This window comes from Marmota marmota, unplaced genomic scaffold (genome assembly GCF_001458135.2).
Source record: "Marmota marmota marmota unplaced genomic scaffold, marMar, whole genome shotgun sequence".
Classification (NCBI taxonomy): Eukaryota; Metazoa; Chordata; class Mammalia; order Rodentia; family Sciuridae; genus Marmota; species Marmota marmota.
Window position 1 is genome coordinate 5,110,638 of NW_025999864.1, and position 22,324 is coordinate 5,132,961.

Here is a 22,324-nt window from a genome sequence, read left to right on the forward strand (position 1 = left end):
CCAAAAAAAAAAAAAAAAGAGTGCCTCTGGGTTCAATCCTCACTTCTGCCAAAACAAAACTGCAACAACAAAACAAAACAAAATGAAAACAAAACAAAACCCGTTACTACTATATTTAAGTAGAGGGCAACAACCTCTCAATGCTGTGACTGTGCTGTCATTATCATACTACATAGGAAAGGGAAAGTAGAACTTCCCGCTTTTATAGCTGGCAATTTCTTGCCATTGGGAGCAAAGAAGGTAATGATTTGATCATTCATCACTTTACTGGCAGACATCAGAATAATATGAAATTTGCTTTCTATAAACTATCTGACTTTTCTATACATTTCCAAAGAAACTATGTCTTTTGATGTTTATTTGTACCTAGTGAAAATTTAACTTAACTTTCAACTCAGGTGAATTTTCCACAGTACCCAGAGAAAATATAGGAAGAAATAAAACTCTGCGTGTCTATACAAAGAACACTACACACACACACACACACGCGCGCGCGCGCGAGAATGTGTATGTTTATGCATATATATAAATTTTATAAAAAAGTACAATTTTGTGCAAAAATATGTTGTAAATGAGAACATATTTTTCAGGTCTTTATAAACAGATTTACTAATATTTATTTTAAATTAATGTATTATTTTAAGTATGGCAAGGGGACATTGAAAAACACAAATGTTATGGCTGGGATTGTTGCTCAGTGTAGAAAGTTTGCCTAGCATGTGTGAGGTCCTGGGTTTGATCCCTATCCCTTGTACTGCAAAAAATAAAAGGTCAAAACCAAAAATCTCTTTATGAAACTTACATTCTATTTAGACATTAAGAAAGTACAAATTGCTGGGTGTGGTGGCACCCACCTATAATACTAGTTGACTAGGGAGCCTGAGGCAGGAGAATTTCAAGTTTAAGGATAGCCTCAGTTACTTTGTTTTTTTTTTTTTTTTAAATATTTATTTATTTATTTATTTTAGTTTTAGGCGGACACAACATCTTTGTTTGTATGTGGTGCTGAGGATCGAACCCGGGCCGCACGCATGCCAGGCGAGCGCGCTACCATTTGAGCCACATCCCCAGCCCAGCCTCAGTTACTTTGTAAGACCCTGTCTCAAAATAAAAAATAAAAAGGCTGAGTATGTAATTTAGTGGTCAAGTAATCCTGGGTTCAATCCCCATACCAAAGGGAGAAATACAAATTTAAACCACAATGAGATAGCACTACAAAGTTATAAGATCAGTTTTAAAACAAAACTGATAGTAACAAGCATTGAGAGAACACATAGAGGAACTAAAATGCATATAGCACTACTTTGGAGAAAGGAAATGGTATACCACTTTAGAGAGCAACCTGGCAGTTTCTAATTCACATGTCCAGGCAATCCCACTAAGCACTATTTACCTAACAGAAATGAAAAGCTGTGTTCACCCACAAGTTGTATGCAAATATTTATAGTAGCTTTATTTTCTATAGCCTCAAACTGAAAATAATACAAATATACTTCAGTTAGTAAAGAGATTAAAAAAAAAAATAGCCTTTAAAAAATGGAAAAATAAATAAAAAACAAATACCCAGCCATGAAAAGGAACCAAATAATACATACATAACATGGCTGAATCTCAAATGCATTTGTTAAGTAAGAAAAGCCAGATTGAAAGAATACATATTATATGTTCCAATAAATGAAAGTTTTCATAAAGGTAGAATTGTAAGGGACAAAAACTAGACAACTGGTTGAAGGAACTTTGGGTAAAAAAAGGAGATATTTTGGGCTGGGGATGTGGCTCAAGTGGTAGCGCGCTGGCCTGGCATGCGTGCGGCCCGGGTTCGATCCTCAGCACCACATACAAACAAAGATGTTGTGTCTGCTGAAAACTAAAAAATAAATATTAAAAAATTTCAAAAAAAAAAAAAAAAGGAGATGTTTTACTCTAATCAGAATGGCAAATATCAAGAATGCGAGCAATAACAAGTGTTTGTGAGGATGTGCGGAAAAAGGTAAACTCATGTGTTGCTGGTGGGATTGCAAATTGGTGCCAACCACTCTGGAAAGCGGTATGGAGATTCCTTAGAAAACTTGAAACGGAACCACTATTTGACCCAGCTACCCACTCCTCGGTTTATACCCAAAGGATTTAAAAATCAGCTTACTACAGTGACACAACCACAGCAATGTTTATAGCAGCTCAATTCACAATTATTGAACTATGGAACCAACCTAGATGCCCTTCAACAGATGAAAATGTGGTACGCATACACTATCGAATATTACTCAGCCTTAAAGAAAAATGAAATTATGGTATTTGCAGGTAAGATGGAACTAAGAACATCATGCTAAGTGAAATAAGCCAATCCTTCCTAAACCAAAGGCTTAATGTTTTCTCTGATAATCGGATGCTGATCCATAGTGGGGGTGGGAGGTGGGTAAAGAAGAATGAAGGAACTTTGGATTGTGCAAAGGAATGAGGGGAAAGAAAAAAAAAAGGAAAGAAGGGAGGGGTGGGTTTGTGGGGATGGGAAGGACGGTAGAATAAAATACACACTATTACCCTATATACATGTATGAGTACACTACTGGTGTGACTCTGCACCATGTACAGCCTGAAGAATGAGAAGTTGTGCTCCATTTGTGTACAATGTGTCAAAGTGCATTCCACTGTCATGTATAACTGATTAGAATTAAAAAAACCAAAAACAAAAACAATAGAAGGGAGACCAGTAGAATAGAATAAGGGGACCTGGGCAGGAAGAGGAAGGAAAGGGGAGGTACTTATAAAATGTGAGAAACAATCTTTGGTAAATGAATACATATTAAACATATCTCAATTACTGGGTGGTAAATGGAAGAGGTAGCGAACAACCTATGAGACAAATTAGACTAGGAGGAGTGTTCCTCAGGTTTCCCTTGTACATTTTATTACTAACAGAGTTAAACTGGGCTATTTGCGCCATTCTTCGTACAGGAATCCATTGTGTGCTTTAGATTTCATTTTTCATACCCTCCAACAGGTATTCTATGCCATTTCCACTATACACATCAAGAACTATATACATCAAGCTGCATAATTCTGTGGATTGATGACCATAAAATATACATACCATCTTTTCTTAGATAGGCTATTGTTAGCCTATCTCAAGCCTATTGTTAGCATGCTCAAGAGAGACAGGAGAAAAACTTATAGCCTGTTAAAAGAAAGCTTTGATATTCTCCCCTTACCCCTTTCTGGCCCAACTAATGAGATATGAGTATACAATACCTCTATACTTCTCCTGGGAGGCCTTAAAAATTAAATTTCAAGTCTCTAAAATCAGAGACAACATATAAATGCAAACCTGGCTCATGTTAAAACAATTTAAGCTCTCAAAGTATTCAATTATTTCAAATTTCTTTAAACACTAGAATGCCGTTTTAGCAATATAATTAATGAAAACAGACTATTTCAGATTATTCTGTTACTTCTGTTTTTGATTTACATCTACACCCAGAACAATTTTTCAAAGTTTATTCTTTGAACAACAGGTGTGTCAAAAAGTTTGTATGTACCTGATGAAGTGCTCCTGCTGGCAAAACAATGGCATCCCCAAGAAACTGAATAACAGTACAGGTTCTGACTCCGTATTCTTCTAGCAGTCTTTGGCGGAGTTTTTTGTTTACATACCAGCTTTGGTCACGTATTGGATCGTGTTCGGGTAGAACTTCAAGGCCTTGTTCTTTTGAAATCTGAAATATGGATTAAAATAAAAACATATACCCCATTTATATAAGGCAAAAGAAGAAAAATCCTCTTTAGCTAAATATTTAGTTTATAATACTACATTCTTTGGTCTCAGAATCTTACAGAACCATCATTGTGCTTAAGTTAAAGAAAAAACAGTCTGAAACAATTTAAAAAGCAAAGGATATTAAATAAAGCACACGGAAATGCTATTAATAGAGTGAGTCATACTCCTTTCTCACCATCTCCTTTTTCTATGAAGTTTTCATCTGTCAGGTTTCCTTCCTTACCAATTGTTTAAAGGGTACAACACCTAGATGAGGCAAAGTTTAGTATGGTTTGTCCCCCAACCACCAAAAGCTAAGCCTTCACATGTATGGATTTCATAAACATTTCTTGATAGTGCCCCCCACCCCTGCACTCCCTTAATGCATGTACAAAGATAAAAACCATTTTAGGGTTTACATTCTAATCGTTGAAATATTTACTTGTGACCTTTTCAGAAATTACTCATTAAAATAATCTTTTTATTTACAAGACACACATTATAGATTAAAATATTGGTAATTATTACTGGGATAAGAGTGTTACAATGCTAAAGCCCTTTCACTTTCTTTACATTGTTTCACAGAAAGAACTTGAAATCCTTAAAAAGAAGATGGAGTATAGTAAAATAAGCAACTTATGTTCCCTTATAAAAAATCCCCCAAATTACAAAATTATGAAAATATTTTAGCAAAGGGTGTGAACCAATTATTTCAGGTTGATGGGTTAATTTCTTTAAGAATGTCTAACAATTAAAGGTATGATTACTCAAAATTTCAGTCTAACCAAAAAGTATAACTGAGAAATCAGATGTCATAAAGTAGAATCACTACTTAGGTCAAGAGTCAAACATATCAATCAGATTCTAAGGAAATTTAAAGATCCGATCCTTTTTTAGATGTTTCTATACCACCCAACTAATACCTAGCTCATCAAAACATTGGTCCTTTACTGTAAGGTGGTAAGGAAGATAGGGGAGTACTATGAAATGAGAAATCACCATACAAACCTCAAAATAAACAGGCCTTTAAAAGAAGCAAGACAAAGGAGCTTTTCATTTTCAACAAAAATTCCATCCCTTCAAACTAAAAATTACTGAGTCCTTACTCAAAGTGAAGAGATAAATTGTCTGCAACATAAATTATACCTTTTGAAGAAATTCTCTTATCTTGTCCACATCTTTTCCAGCGTAAATATGCCACAGAGCACCAGGAATTTCACTTGAGTCCTTCAATCTTTTCCTTAAAATGTCATCCAAATCTTCTTCCTCAAATTTCTTGAGTATTCCTAAAATATAGGAGAGTATTTTCAAATTGGTCAGTGAAGACTACCAAAAAGCCAAATATTCTAAAACTGATTTATGAGAACAGCAGAATGCCTGAGTAGATCAGTATTCTTAAGGGAGTCAAACCCAGTTTTATATTCAAAACTATTGAGAGCAGAAACCTGGAACTGTTTCCTGTGTGCTACAGGAAAGATCAATAGTAATTTTCCTGGTTTGTTTTCTGTAAAACAAGGGGCAGGAAAAAGAAAATTCAAGAGTTTTTACTCAATCAGCATTCTCCCTGTCCTCAAAGGGGTGGTCCTAACAATGGCTTGGACTCATAGCATTTCATAATTTATAAAGAACTTTTATGACCATTATCATTCAGTTGGTTCCTATAACTATAGAGTATGGTTGTCAAGAATCATAACCTCTATTTTACACTTGAGTAAAGAGATTCAGTGAGGTGAACGGATTTGCTTATTACTGTGACATTCTGATTAATTCCTATGGGACCTCATATTCTATTATGGTCAATATGTAATCAAATTCTTTATCAACAAAGCTGTAGTTTTGAAGAAACAGGCCATTCTTCTAAAACGCCGACAAACTAAACATCTTATATTTATGTGTAAGCACAAAAAATTTTGGAAGTACGCAAACTTTTGAATTCAATATGGTAAATTTTTTTTTTCCTTTTCTTTTTTTTTTTTTTTGGTGGTACTGAGAATTGAATCCAGGGGTGCTCTATCACTGAAAATGCTCAGCCTGTAATATTTTTTATTTTGAGGCATGGTCTCATGATGTTGCCCAGAATGGCCTTGAACTTGTGATCTTCCTGCCTCAGCTTCTGAAACAGAACAGCTGGGATTATAGGCATGTATCACTGTGCCTGACTCACTACAGTGAGTATTTTAAATACATCTTCTTCCCGTTTTTTGGTAGTGAGAATTGAACCCAGGGGCACTTTACTGCTGAGCTACATCCCTAGCCTTTTTAAAAAAAATTATTTGAGACAAGATCTTGTTAAGTTGCTTAGGGATTCACTAAGTTGCTAAGGCTGGCCTCTCAAGTTGCTGTGATTACAGGTGCGCACCTAATCATCTTTTAAGACAAAAGAAACCAACTCTTTATATTACAAAGAATATAACAAATGTCTACTAACAACTGCGATGGTGAAACATTTATAATATTTAAACCTGACTACAAAGATTTTTTTATGTGTTCGTTTATTTTTTATTTATTTTTATTAGAGCATGAAAATTATACATAGTATTTGGGATTCTTTTTTTAATATATATATTTTAGCTGTCAATGGAACTTTATTTTATTTATTTATATGCGGTGCTGAGAATTGAACCTAGTGCCTCACACATGCTAGGCAAGCGCTCTACCACTGAGTCACAACCCCAGCCCTGTATTTGGGGTTCTTACAGCAAAAATCATACATACTAGAAATCTGATTTCAATTTCCATTTCCCCCACTTTCCTTCCCCTTTTTTCCTCCTCTACTTATCTTACTTTTACTCCTTTGGTTAATACTTTCTACGTATATAGAAATTCTCTCAGTACATTTATCTATATATGAGATTCTGTGAAGATTCATTCCACATTTCTTTCCCTTCCCCTCCCTTTGTCTCTCCCTCTCATTCTCCCACTTCTACTACACTGATCTTGCCTATATCTTTATCATATCTGATCCCCTCCCCCACTCCCTTTTCCCCTCATTTTGCTTTAGCTTCCACATGTGAGGCAGAAGATTTGACTCTTGCTTTTCTGAGTCTGGTTTATTTCCCTTAGCATGATTTCTACCCATTTAGCAGCAAATGCCATGATTTCACTCTGCTGGGTATTTGGGTAAATTCCATAATCTGGCTATTGTAAATTATGCTGCTATAAACACTGAAGTGGCTGTATCACTATAATATGCTGATTTTAGTTCTTTTGGGACAGCTGGGTCATATGATCATTCCATTCCTAGTTTGCTAAGGAATCTCCACATTGCTTTTCAAAGTGGTTGTACAAATTTCAGTAGGATTTCTTAATTCAAACATGTATTAAATTTTTAACTGCTTACTATGGGTCAAACACAGTTAAGATGAGAATTAAAAAAGATCTAGCACAGAGTTAAGAAGGGTCTTAATAAATTCATATGAATACCATACTTGGTAATAAGAATGTTCACAGACTAGTTCAGTCCTCAAGTGTTATTTGTGACAAAGTTTTTCCCATTTCATGATAAAACAAGAAAATAAAGAACAATGTTAAAAGTTTATCATAAGCCAGATGTGGCAGCACACACCTATAATCCCAGGAACTCAAGAGGCTAAGTCAGGAGGATCCTAATTTAAGGCCAGCCTCAGCAACTTAGTGAGACATTGTCTCAAAATAAAAAATGAAATAAAAAGAGCTAAAAATGAAGCTCAGAGGTTAAGCATTCCTGGGTTTAAATCCCAGTACTGGGGTGGGGGAGAGTTTATCATAAAAATTACTCTTTAATTGAAAAAAATAGCCGATGGTTTAAATATGTGTTTTCTTAACAAATTAAAAGTTGCAAATCTTGTATTATTTTCTACTTTTTCTTCCTTTAAAGTTTATTGCTTTATAAACTCAAGAAAGGGGAGAGATTTATCATAAAAAAGAGAATGACAGATTAAATTTACTTTTTAAGTTTAGACCTCTTGGGTGAACTAATAATCTAAATTATACTCTGAAGGATGAATATAGTAATTTGCTAGGAAGACAAGGAGGAGGCAGAAAGACTTTGTAGGTAGAGGAAAAAGCATGTGCTTCAAGTAGGCTAGTATTTCTTATTATTTTTTTTCTGTACTGGGGAATGAATCCAAGGATGTTTCACCACTAAGCTACATTCCCATTCTTTCTTTATTTTTGAGACAGGGTCTCGATAAGTTGCTGAGGCTTGTGATCAAGCTTGTGATCTTCCTGATTCAGCCTCCTCAAAGTTGCTGGAATTATAGGCGTGCACCACCACACCGGCTGTTAAGTATTACTAACTTTAAAATACTGCTTTCTATGTGACACTTACAACACAATGACAAAAGTTTTTAGATAAATATAGCAAAGAGAATTATTTAAAAATTTTTAAAGTTTTGTCAGAAGACCGATTATTATTACCAGGAACCAGAGGTAGGGAATACACAGGAACAAATATGAATAAGAAGGCTGGGGCTATAGCTCAGTGGTAAAGCACTTGCACAGAATGTACAAGGCCTTGGGTTTAATCCTCAGTACTGAAAAACAAGTGAAGATGAATAAGAAAGTTCCAATAATTAAGGACATGAATGAACAGAAGTAGGAAAAGCAGGTATAATTTCTAACTTGTAGAATACATATAGGAGATGATTTAAGTATAATATAATGATACAATAAATAGGTAATTATCTATCTACAGCATCATAGGCTCAGAAAGAACAAATAATGTTTACATTATTTGTAATAATGTCTCTGGTAGAGCTGGGACAACTCATGTGTGCCTAATGACTCTCAAATCCTTAGAGTAGAGGTCAGTATCAATTAAGAAAGCAGAGTAACCAATGAATTTCTATAGTTCTGAGGAAATTTAGGTTGTGTTTTAAACAAATTGTCAAATGTACACAAAAACAGAGTAAATATTATAATGAATCCCTATGTCCCCAGCACCTAGCCACTACGTCATAAATTCACTCTAAGTTCTGGATACGGAATGTTGTGGTCTAAGGGCTGGCTACAAGTCATATATAATTATATCACAGAAAGTGCATGAAAAGCAGAAAAGAGAACATTTGTAACTCTAGACAAGTCTGTCCATGGGACTGGGGTTGTAGCTCAGTGGTTGATCACTTGTCTTGCATGCCTGAGGCACTGGGTTGAGATCATAGCACCATATAAAAATAAATAAATAGATAATGTGTCCATCTTCAACTAAATACACACACACACAAATAAATACATAAATAAAAGTCTGTCCATAAGGTGTCAAAATTAAGTGGTGTCAAAAGCAAAAAGTATTTGAAAAGATAGCAATTAGTAGTGTGACTTATTACAGAGGGCAGAGAGTAATGAACAAATCCGAGAGAAATCCCTGCATTACTACCCAAATGTATGTCAGTCAAAGCAACTGCAACAATAATTTCACCCAGGTATAAAAGGTTGAAATGTGACATCAACAGCAAAAAAACTGTTTAAGAGTGCTAGAGTAATAGATTCAAAGGGGGCATACTTTTGAGGGGGAAAAAAAAAAAAAAAAAAAAAAAAGAACAGTTAAAAAGAGAATGGTCCTATATTCCTTTGTGTTTGTTTTTTGCACGGTTGGGGATTGAACCCAGGGCCTCACTCATGCTAAGCAAGCACTCTACCACTGGGTGATACCCTCAGCCCCTAGATTATGCTCCTATTAAAGAAACCAGTAGAGATGAAAAGGTTAAAGACCTATGATTATATATGTATAAAGGAGGAAATAAGTGATGATGGACCAATGTTTTAGAGAAAAATCCTGGGCATGGAAACTAAAACCAATATACTAGACAAAAATGTCACTTTTACTTAAAGAAGAAAGGCTCCTTTCTTCCTCCGATACTGGGAAGGTAAAAAGGAAGAAGACAGATGCTGGGGGTATAGCCCAGTGATAGAATGCTTGCCTAGTATGCACGCGGCCATGGGTTCAATCCCTAGCACCAATAAACAAAAAACATACAAAAACCTAAGAACATTAAAACATTGAAAATCCCAAAACCTAGTTTCTATTCTTAAACTCAAATGTAAACATGTATTGAACCATATATTTTCATAAACACATTATTTAATAAGAGGAAAGGAGCAAAACAAAAGAACCTTTTAAAACTAAAATTTCTTTTATATTATAGGAAAATTAATCTTCAAGTAATAAAGAGCAAAATATCCTTATATATATTGGAATTCTTTCTGGAACCTTTGTTAACTGGGAGGCTGACATTCTGCATGAGACTAGTGTATATGGTGCATTCAACTGCAATACTACTACTCTTAGTTTCTTTACCTGCTTTTGAGAGAATGCCATTTCCTTTTGCTATGCCAACATAGACTAGGATATTTACAACATCAGAAACTTCAATGTGGAGATTTGTTGTTCCTATATCATGATCTTTAGCAGCAGCTACACCTGTATAAAATAAAATTTGACAAAATATTTTGTTTTTTAATAATGTATCATACTGTCTCCCCAATCAACACTATTAGAATTAAATTTGACCTTAGTCTCCAGCTGTACAAAACTACTGTTAAGTCACAATCTGTAAAAATGCCCTATTATAATGCAAATTAATAAAAATGTAAATATTTTAAAGAAATTAGCAGGTACTTCAATAGATACTCGCTCTTGATTTATAACCTACTATTAATATGAAAAAGGATTTCAGGAGATTTAATATTAAAAGAACAGATAAGAGTAGAAACTAAAAACCGTTAGAAAATTATCTAATTAATTTTTGGACATAAGTTTGTTAAAATCCCACACACAATTCCACCTTGGAAGAAATATGAATATATACTTACCATAGGCACTACATAACCTGGGTCCTAGATCAGGACGTACAAAAAATCCTGGCAAATGAGATGCCAAATTGAATTTTCCTTCTGGATTACAATATTCTGGCAAAGGCAGACTTTTTAAAAGATCTTCATATCTGAAAAATAACAACACTACCTTCTTTAAGGTTTGTTATTTTTATGCATTCAAATATATAATTTTTAAGTTGTTAAAAATACCAAAAAACCTTTTCTTAAGATAGATAACACTTCTCTTGATCTTCTTCAAAGTTTAAATGAATGCATTAACATGGACAAGCATAAAACAGTAGTGATACTGACTAAAATTTAAATTCTACTTTCCAAATACTACAAATTAAAAGTTCCAAAAGAAGCAAACAAGGCCTTATGGTTCGTTAATGTGAACTTTTTTTCCCTTACTGCCGTAACACAAACTTCCTTTTATTGGAGCTATAGGGATTCAGTTCCTCTAATAGTTAAGGTTTTTTTTTTTTTTTTATGAGGAAGGAAAAAAACCCTAAAGGTTACATTTGTAGTTACTTATTTCACCTCTGGGGACAATTTCAGCTCAACTTCCAAAAGCCAACAATCAAAAATTAAAGTTTCAAGATATACCTTGCTGGCATCATAGTCTTGAAGTCTTCACCTGAAGGACAATCTTTCAATTTTAAAACAACCGTTTCTCCACTTTTAGATTTCTGCCGTTCTATAAAGAATGCAGTTAGTTACTAGTAAGTTAATTTCTGCTTTTTGATTTTCATTAATATTTGGAGATAAAGAAATGTAAAATGATTCAATTCAATAATTAACTGTACACTATGTGCTTAATGAATGTTTATTTTTATTACATATGTACTTCTGTGGTTATTAACACTTTCGTTCCTAGATACAGTATACAATATTATTCATTTGTAATGTCTCAAAAATTATTTTAAAAAAAATCTCTTTATGATGGGTACAGTGGCACATGCCTATAATCCCAGCAATTTGGGAGGCTAAGGCCCTAAGCAACTTAGCAAGTCCCTATCTCGAAAAAAAAATGAGCTAGAATTTTTAGGCACAAATGATATACAAAGCAAAACAAACAAACCCAGAAAAATACCCTAAAGTCTGGTTAACCAAACCACTTAGTTGAATGCTCCATTACACATTATTAATTGGCTAATAACACATATAACTCTTAAAATAGCTTTTAGAAAATTACTAACAATTCACATTAATTTCTAGTGTCTATCCAATAATAATCCAGACTTATGTCTCTATTTCTTATGGTAATCTGCAGCTTGGGAAAAGTTGATCATAAAAAATGATCAACACACACACATAAAAAGAGAGATAAGCTAATTGGTATATTAAAATAATTCAAAGCCAAAAAATAATAATGTCATGCAAATACTTAAATTTGTTCATAATTTCTTATTGATGTAGTAAATTGCTGAAATACATATTAAACATATTAAAGCTTAGGTCATCAGAAAGTATTATTTGGACAGACTGAAATAATGGAACTTATCATTCAGGACTGGAAAAACCCTGTACCTCAGTGTTAACAGAGTGTTATGCTTATGCATAAGAAGGAGGAGGTGCACTCCTATAATGCCAGTGGCTGGAGGCTGAGGCAGGAGGATCGAAAGTTCAAAGCCAGACTTGGCAAAAGGGAGGTGCTAAGCAACTCAGTGAAACCCTATTTCTAAATAAAATATAAAACAGGGCTGGGAATGTGGCTCAGTGGGGTGACTAAAACAAACAAAACAGTGTATGTTTAGCATGTGCAACACCTTATGTTGGGAAAAAAATTTGATGAAATAATTTATAAACAAATATTCCATGGGTAATTTTTCATTTGTTCAAGAAAAATGTTTCTAATAGTAACATTGTAATAATATACATGAATGTGCTAACTGGATAAAAATGCAAATCTAAAAAAGGACCGAGCTTTGTAAATACAAGGCTTTATTAAATGTATGTTTACTCATAGATCCACACACACACACATATACATAAACGATGCTGTGTGCACTGGAATAAGACTTAATCCTAGTAACTCTTCAAAGACAGGAGAATGGCAAATTTGAGGACAGCCTCAGCAACTCATTGAGGCCCTAAACAACTTAGTGAGAACTGTGTCAAAATAAAAAAATAAAAAAAAATTAAAAAGGGCTGGGAATGTTGCTAAGTGGTTAAGTGCCCCTGGGTTAAATTCCCAGTTAACAACAACAACAAAATATATATCAAATAACCAGAGGTTTTCTGTTAATTTATGTAAATCTGGCCAAAAAAAAATAGGAGTTAAGAAATAATCGTCCTTGTAATCCTGTTGGTGTTTTTAATATCTTATTGCCTTCCAAATACATTCAGTACTATTTTTTCCCCTCCTCTATTTCTGTACCTAAGGAGGGAAACATTTTGTCTGCTTAATCAACTTCAGGTCCATGAATGAAAAGTATACTCTATCATCCAAAAATACTCACCTGTCCCCGTTTCCAACACTCTTTGAAAAGTTTCCAATTATTACTATTCTTGTAATCCTTAAGCCACAAAATATGCTTTTCACAGATCCAAGAATGTGGTATATCACTGTACAACTTATTATTTTCATTCACGACAGACTTTCCTCTTTCTTTAGGCTCTTCCTTAAGGTCTGGTTTTATGTTTATCTTGGAGGTTTTATTTGGTGGAATTTTGTTTTCAACAACGGAAGCAATTATGTCATCCAGAATGTTAGGCATAGTCCGTCCAGTTTTGCCACTCTATTTAGGAAAAAAATAAACTACTGAAAAAAATTTTCATCGAGAGAAAATATGTAATTTTCCTCCCACATACTGTATTTTAAACTGACTTTACTGATACTAGGGTAGGAATCAACACAAACAGCATTCCTGCATTCAAGAATATACAGTTGTATCAGTAGGATATGTATTCTTAGTCCATGTACTTTTCCTGACAGATGGGGGCCAGAAGTTCGATTGATTGAGAAACTACCCAAGCCTTCAAAACTCAAAAGCACAGCCTTCCTTTTACATCACTTTAAGCCCGAGACAGAGTAAGGTGGGTAGAATGCTCCATATACTTTTAAAAGCCACTAAAACATTTATCTATTTAAGTAATTACTATATTTTCCTTCTGTCCCTGATGAATATTTAGATCAAAATTTGATTTCTAAGTATTTTAAGTAACATAAACCATTCACTTCTAAATCCCCTCTCCCCATGTAGTTTTCATATTCTGAAGGGATTATCTAATGGTTTTCCTGTTCTCAAATAATCCTCTCCTTCAACCTTTTACTTAGGAAAAGATGGAAAATACAGCTTTGAAGTTAGGATGCAAATGAACATGCCTCGCCATTTCGAATAAGATTTCATTTGCATTTTATTGGGTAGTTCATAGCCAGACACCAAGATTCCAAAATCATCTAAAGCACTTCCCTAACTTTAGGCTAAACCCTAATACCATACATTCCATCCCCCTATAAAATCTGTCATCATACTCACTGGAGCTCCTGTTGAATACACTGGTGCAAAGGCAATGCCAGCATCTGTGGAGCCCACGCGTAGTTTGCCAGCTGTTGTAGTCAGTAAATCCCGTAAGGTTGAGCCCTGTTCATTATTCTGGGACATAGGAGGGGATGTTCTGCCATTTGGAGAATCAGAATCATCTTGTTCTCTCTCTTCTTTAATTTGCTTTTCAAGGGAAAAATCTTTGTTTTCTGAAATGAAACATTTCATAAAATTTTAACAAAAGCTTGATACTAAAGTACAGATAAATCTTTCAACCTGCATTTTGTAGCAGGAGGCAAAACTTGTAGTAGTAGAGTTTTATTCCCTTGAATACAAACTAGAGGATGAGTTAGATCTTTTAAGCTTAGTTAAACCATTTGAATATGAAAAGGCTCACCTCAGTATCTTAAACACACAGCTGAGTTTGTACCTGTGACAAATGAAAAATCTTACAGCTAAAACAAGTGAAAAATATAAGTTAGAAATCTAGTACTCTAGTAGTTTTATTGATAAGCTAATCCATATGTGATTCTATAACTAATTTTGATGCAATCTTAGGAAGGCAAGACTCTGAATAAGACGAATGTTTTACTGAACTTGTCAAAATTTAAGCAAAAGACCAAAGTAAATTCTTTTAACAGTATAATCCTCTAATGTGTACTTAGATAATTGGTTATGTTTACCTTTTTTTTCCTCTCTGGCTTTTTGCTCTGCAAGATCTGCTAACCAGTGCAGTGGTGACTGGGATTCTGGAGGAGTTAACTTGCTATCTGTGCTTACATCACTCCCTGGACTGCGGTTGCCATTACTCTCAGACTTCTCAGGGGTATTCTGCTGCTGGGACTCAGGCATGCACAGAGAAATTTTATTACTGTGATTAAGAACATTCTGTAAAACCTACAAGGGTAGAACAATTAAATTTTTAAACACCATTTCTTCATTTATTGAGAGTTAAAAAGTAGCAGTCAGAAGAAATTTACATAGTAACATAGAAAACATAATCCACAAAGTAAGTCCTACACTGAATTTCAAATAAAGTTATTTTATTTAACCATGCATTTTATATGAATAGCGATTTTTACTCACTTGAGATACACCATTCATGGTAGGAAAACTTCCAACTTGTAAATTCTGTTTGTTAATACAGTGACAATGGGATTTAATACCATATTTTTCCCTAAGAATGTGCATGGCATCTAGAAGATCTGTCAACACTACAAAATAAAATGGTAGTTAATAAAAAAATTACTACTAGTTGTTAAGACTATACATTTCTTTTCTTACTATATTTTATAATTTAGAAACAATGGAGGTTTTCTTGTGATCTTTTAATTCTCTTCCATTTCTTTTCTCCTTGCCATCCCTTCCAAGTATCATAGAATTAATCATTTACCCAAGTTTATATTCTCTATTATTTTCTCACTTACCTGTATTTTAAAAAATGCAGTATGTTCAAAAATCTTAGAAAGCTTTCACTACGAATCCAAAGGCTTTTTCATTATATTCTATTTTCCTCTTCTAAAATGGTTATGCTATGGCTTTCATCACTGGAGCTGGGCTTACCTTCCTAAGGAAAGATAATCCTAAAGGATTTCCTAACTTTGGGTAAGATAATTCAAGATTAGTTAAATCTTACCTCTTCATTCTATTATACTCCTAGATATTTCTTTTAGTGTTCTTTTAATGTAGAACAATCAATAGCTATTATACTAGGTAAATAATACACATTTACACTTACCAGAACCAGGTATAATTTGAGTTGGCATTAAATGTTTGTGATCATGAGGTTGTCCTTTCACACACTTCATCCAAGCATATAATTCTTTATCTGTAAGATGACATACTTTGGTTATATTTTACTCATGATTTTACAAATATAAATTTGATAGCTGTACATGAAACTTCAATGACAAGCTTCAAAATGCTTGGCACTTGAAAAACAGATAAAGTCCTTTTCTGAATATTCATGCTAATAAGTATTCAACTGTCCTTTATATGAATGATTTTAATTAACAGATTCTAGGATTTCTGACTTCTATACATTGGAATCTGAAAGCAACAAGATTAATCCAAGTTTGGTCTACGATTAGGAACTATCGGATCAGGCTAAAAGATGTAGAGGAAGCTTAATGCTAGAAAACTCAGCCATTAATAAACTGTGGTTATTCCTCCTATTAAAAACATACTTCACAAAAATTTCTTTTTTGTGAATATGCTGCACACATTAGTGTAACATATGCATAATAAAGATAGGAAAAACACACATCTAATTTTCCAGATAAAGGATCCCAAAGAAAATAACACAGAAAATTTAAATTTATATTATTATGAACCAACCTCTAGAACTTTTTCTCTCCTTTGCCTTGTAACAATCCAAACAGACCACAAACCCACATTTTTGGCAGACCCAATGAATGTTAAACAGGGTCGCTTCACATGCATCACACATCTCACGGACTCCTCGTACTGCTCTTTTCCAGGCAATTTTGGCTGAAATAGAGAAATTTTAAGGTATACATGCTCTTTTCAATGCATCTTTGGCTTAAATATAGCAAAAATAGAAACATAAAGCAAAAGTGAGAATTTTTAGGGCTATATTAAAGACTAATTGTAGATCTCCTTAGATTATTAATGAGCATTTCTCCTCAGTAAACTGGGGAAAAAAAAAAAGTAAATGCAACTAAAAATGGCTTATCTACAATGAAGGGTTGACTTTTTAGCCTGAATAATTCTTCTTGTGGGGGGTTATCCTGTGCAAGGATGTTTAATGGAATTTGTGGCCTTCCCTATTAGCTACCAGAAGCATTTCCTTACTTCCTCCTTTAGTTATGCAATTAATAATGTCCCCAGGAGACAAACCACCAATTTTATGGAAAAAAGAAGCTAACATTTAAAGCACTTAAACGTTATGTCTAAGTAAACATAATCAGGGTACTACTTTGTAGATAAATCCATGAGGTAATTATCTTTTCCATTTTACAGACTGATATTTAGAGGTATTTGCCATAGGTCACAAGTTAAACAAGAATAAAGTTGAGATTCAAATATAAACCTCTGGGATGAATTACATTCTTATATAACAAAATACAAAATTTCACAAATTTTGTATCCAAAGTAATTTTATAACATTAATTTATGATATAATGGCAGAAATAAGAAAATGTTATTATGATTTCATAACTGGTTAATTGATTCAATTTCAAAAGAAAATATCTGTAATCTCTGAGTGTGGTGGCACATGCCTTTAATCCCAGCAGCTCAGGAGGCTAAGGCAGGAGGATTGCAAGCTCAGAGCCAGCCTCAGCAACTTACTGAGACCCTGTTTCAAATTAAAAAATAAAAAGGGCTGGAGAATGGGAAAGGCAGCGGAGCACAACAGACACTAGTATGGCAATTTGTAAATCAATGGATGTGTAACTGATGTGATTCTGCAATCTATGTATGGGGTGAAGGTGGGAGTTCATAACCCACTTGAATCAAAGTGTCGAATATGATATGTCAAGAAATTTGTAATGTTTTGAACAACCCACAATAAAAAATTAAAAAAAAAAAAAAAATAAAAATAAATAAATAAATAAAGGGGCTGGAGATGTTGCTCAGTGGTTAAGTGCCCCTGGGTTCAATTCCTGGTACAAAACAACAATAACAACAACAAAACAAAAGAAAACTGTAACCTTAAGTACATGAAAGATGCCATTATAATTAAAAATCAATAAGATGAGATAAGATGAAGGACTTCTTACACAGATTAAACATAATTCAAAAATATATTATTAAAATGAAATTTGTATAGTGTAGGTTATATTTAACTTCCTTACCATCCTTTTTCACCCAAGACAAAGCTGTTTTTTCAGATGTTACTAATTGACAGAACTTATCACCTATTATTTCCAAGATATATTTAGAAGTTTCTATGTCTAATTCATCATCTTCATAATTTTCATGTGTCCATAAACTCATAGCTTCATCATCATATTGGTCAGGAGAAGAGAAACCATCTATTCTAACCACTCCATTTTTACTAAATGACAATCTGAAACAATGAAACACAAAAGCATTAGATACCAAGTACAAGGTTAGGATTATAATTAATTTTTAGGTTCATAGTATATTATAAACACATAAATTATATTTCTAATTTAAAAGCAGAAAAATAGGGTATTTCTTCATAATGCTTTAATTATTACTCAATTTAAATAAATCTCACAGGTATTATACAAATGGCAATGGTAAACAGCACCAATTTTTGGTTATTTCAAGAAATAAGATTATTCCCACCATTTATACTTAACTCCAATCAAATGAAAACTATTAGAAACTACACTAAAGTGTTTGATGAGTAACAGAAGTAAAAATGTAGGACCAGTGTTACTTGGAGCAATGCTGTTATTTTACATCTAACCTCAATCAGGAATTGCTAATGTTAAAAATGGCCTACATTACCTTAGGATTTTTATTGGGAGGATAACAAAAAATTCCAAATATACATATACTTCCATTAAAATGACAATTAGTTAACCCAATTAATGGATCTAATTGCTCTTAGCTTCTGACATAAGTAACTATTTGAAGAGAACTTGAGAGTAAATGAAAGACAAAATTGCCATTCTTTTATTGGCTGGCAGTTTTTCCCAACTTTTGAGTATTTAGTCTATTTATTCTCTAAGAGGATATTTGAAATTCATTGTAAGTCATCTGTATTTTTCAAAATGACAACATAAAAAATGGTCTTTTTTTATTCTTACTTCTCTTACTTTTACACTTTCCCTTTTAAACCAAAATTTTCCCTTCATCATACTCATCTTATTTCAATATTAAGTAATTATCTTCACTTAAACAATTCTTCAAACTGTTCCTGAATATTCTATTACCTGAAACCTACTTTCCTTCTAATTCCATCTGTGCTTTTTTTTTGTACTTCCATGGTACTACATTCTGCAACAAATCCCTCTTGAGGGTTGTTGGTTACAAAGACTATGAAATAAAGAAGAAATAGAAGATGATTTGTTCCTACCAATGCATAGTTTTAGGTTCTCTCCTGGGCCACCAGCATAGTACATTTATCACAGTATCTCTAACTTCTTACAAGAAAGCAGAATAACAACCATGGTTTGCAATAGAACATTTCATGTGTGCATGGTCCACATCAAGAACTCTGCACAGTACTCTATCTCATTTAACCTTCACTGAGCCACTGAAAAGTAGGTACTGCTTTCAGTCACATTTTCAAATAAGATAGGCTTAGTTTTAGTCCTACTGAAGTTAATAAAGCCACACAGGAACTAAGGGACAGAGATGTTATTAAAACTGGAATGACTTGATTCTAAGAATATAAGACATTAACGAGTCTCTATTTGGTGGGTAACCTAGCTACTCTATAGTTCAACTCTTACAAGTATATTCATAAGGTTTCAATTTTAAAGTATTTAGTAATATTAATTTAGTATATAGGTTAATAAAATTTTATGTAGTTATTATATTACAAAATCTGTGAAATGACATGGTATTAACAAATTCTCATTATTTTATAAACTAATTTTTACAGCTACAAATGTTTACTCTAGTTTAATATCAATATGATATTCTGATATAACACAGTGAGTTGAGTTTAACTGCCTAGATTTTTTACCTAGATTAATCAACTGTTTATGTTTATTGGTTAAAGTATAGATATAAATACTACATTGTTTTGGCCAAAGTATTCTCATTAAGAATAAATCTCTCAGAAAACAGAAGTCACAGAACACAAGTAACACTATGAATATATATTTAAGTTAGTAAACTATTGTCAAAATTTAGCACAAAAAAGATTAATTTTTTTATAATATATTAGAAACATATTCAAAGGGTCCCTTAGAATAATAGAATAATTTCCAATACCCACTAAATATTTTTCCAATTTCATATTTTTACTTACCGTCTGAAGTAGTAAAATCTACAAAATACTGGTGAATGAGTTGGTTCTTCTCCTTTTTTACTGCGAATAAGTCTACATTCTCGGCACTTTTGTAAATTAGGCCCTATCTCACAGCAGGAGTCATCCTGTAAAAAGGATTCCCCAGTTTGCTTCAGCTTCTTGACTTTTCGCCAATCTTTTAATACTGAACGAGGGATGCCAGCTGTAAAATCAGTAGGAAATGATTAACAAGATTGTTTTATAGAAAGGTGCATTCCGAGATGAAGTTCAAGACAAATATACAACAATGATATATTAACACTAGACAAAACTAGAGACTTAGATTTCCAGGTATAATTAATGACTGAAAAGCCCACAGCAGCATTTGTTTACTTGTTATCAGATTCTGCTAACCTAATGAACCCTTTGTTATGCTGGAAATGTAGAGCTGAGTGAATTGACTGAACATTTTATGCATTATTAACAATTCATATGCAACATTCACAGCAAACAAGAGAATTATTCATATTCTATGTACCTCTATCTAAAATAAAATTCTTCTATACAGAAATTATTTTTCCTTTATTGCAATGCACTCCATTTGATATTAATATATTAATGGCAGCAGTACCTTTTATAAAAATAAAAGGGTGTTAAAGAAAGTAAAAGAAAAAATTACACATATTAATTGATGGAGGTAAAAAAAATGCATCATATCAGCTTCTTGATACCGTGGGTTGAGCCTACAGTGCTAACTATGTGTTGGAGGTTAAGGAAGGAGGGTTACTTGGGCCAAAGAGGTCAGGGTAGCCTGGACAACACAGTGAGACCCTAAGAGAAAAGGCACCAAAGAAACATAAAGGAAAAGACCTAAATGTATTATACAGTCTATTACTTGTAGGAAAAAAATTAATTTATTTACCATAGTCAACATCATTGCTCTTGTCACTTTTGTTAACTTACGCTTAACAAGTAGAACATGACTGAAGTAATTCTAGAGAGTAGGTAGAATTTTCACACCACGAGAAACCCAAACAATTAAGTTACAATTGTCTATTAAATTTTTTAAATAACTTTATTTTACTTATAATTTTTTTAATGTGATGCTGAGGCTCGAACCCCAGTGCCTCACATGTGTTAGGCAAGTGCTCTCCACTGACCCACAACCACAGCCATGTCTATTAAAATCTTAAAAACATATTCATTTTAAGAGCAAATTATATTGAGAAAAGCAATATCTGGTAACTCAAACATTTAAGTATACTTATCCTGTGATATTATGTACCTATGACATTAGATTTACATAGTTTGTTATTTCTTTCGTATTAACAGAATATATTCTATTTCCTAATCTTGTGTTTTGTATTTACGCCTATTAGAGACACAATGAGTCTCTTGAAACTAGATACTTCTTGCAGAAACTTGTAGAACTCTTGTCCAGAGCTCCTGCTATTTCCAGTAGAACTACAGAAAACTCACCCATCTTGTACAGAAGCACTGTATTTAAATGATAGGATGGCTCATTTAAAACTGGGTCCAATTGTATTCAGTACTTCCAGGATTGCTGCTTGGTTGTTTGCAATTACCTTTTTCCCTCTTCTGTCTCTACCTTAAGGCAAGGAGCCATTTGGCTTAACCCACTAGAGACACACACACACACCCATACACACCACTTATGGCATAAATATGTTTCCAAATGGCTTGTGTAAACAGTTTACTATTTCCTCCACTATGTATACAACAGATTTTTCCCCCCTATGGACTATATAAAAAAGAGCTTTTAGAAGTCAGAATGAACAATAGAAATGTCACACTGCTAATAAATTTTTATTTGGTACACTTTCTTCCAATAGTTTATTTACTTTTTAATTACACTTATTTAAATGCAATCTGTTTCTATTTTTGATTAGGAAATAACTTTAACCAATATACTTTTAATTTCAGGTAACAGAACAGTTCAGAGTATGGATCCCCATACCACTGTGAACAGTTTAAGCAGTAAAGAACCAGACATTTCAAAGCAAATCTCAATTATGACACAGAATAGGCACTTTTGAGTTTTTTCTTTTTAAATAATGAATTAATTACAAAGACATTCATATGAAGAGCTTTTGATATAACTTTTGCTCTTAGACCAGGCCACAGGTAACTGTTGCTAATAACGTTTATGAATTTAACTATAATAATATTTATACAATAAATAAGTTTTTCCTTTAATTCTATATATCTAACTTATTGGCAAAATCTAAAACCTAATAGTTTAAGATTAACATACTTAGTCAACAACAACAAAAACCTAACTCAGTGCTTACTTTGTGTAGTAAGAACCTTTTGAACTTCAGTTCCTCATAAGCAAACACACAAATAGATATACTGGATAAAGTAAAATTA

General features: G+C 33.2%; 1 protein-coding gene across 1 annotated transcript in view; it reads right to left on the reverse strand.

The window, feature by feature from the left end:
* Window positions 1-2,688: 2,688 nt before the first annotated feature.
* The window catches only part of Jmjd1c (jumonji domain containing 1C), a 184,142-nt gene continuing 164,506 nt past the window's right edge, over window positions 2,689-22,324 (reverse strand). Inside the window, exons 11-23 of the mRNA XM_048813901.1 lie at window positions 19,955-20,156; window positions 17,856-18,070; window positions 16,375-16,527; window positions 15,776-15,865; window positions 15,124-15,251; window positions 14,721-14,934; window positions 14,032-14,246; window positions 12,997-13,290; window positions 11,156-11,238; window positions 10,547-10,677; window positions 10,032-10,154; window positions 4,901-5,040; window positions 2,689-3,713 (exon numbers count right to left, since the gene is read on the reverse strand). Coding sequence (XP_048669858.1) covers window positions 3,495-3,713; window positions 4,901-5,040; window positions 10,032-10,154; window positions 10,547-10,677; window positions 11,156-11,238; window positions 12,997-13,290; window positions 14,032-14,246; window positions 14,721-14,934; window positions 15,124-15,251; window positions 15,776-15,865; window positions 16,375-16,527; window positions 17,856-18,070; window positions 19,955-20,156 — 2,207 coding nt within the window. The 3' untranslated portion in view covers window positions 2,689-3,494. The remainder of the gene's footprint in view (window positions 3,714-4,900; window positions 5,041-10,031; window positions 10,155-10,546; window positions 10,678-11,155; window positions 11,239-12,996; window positions 13,291-14,031; window positions 14,247-14,720; window positions 14,935-15,123; window positions 15,252-15,775; window positions 15,866-16,374; window positions 16,528-17,855; window positions 18,071-19,954; window positions 20,157-22,324) is intronic.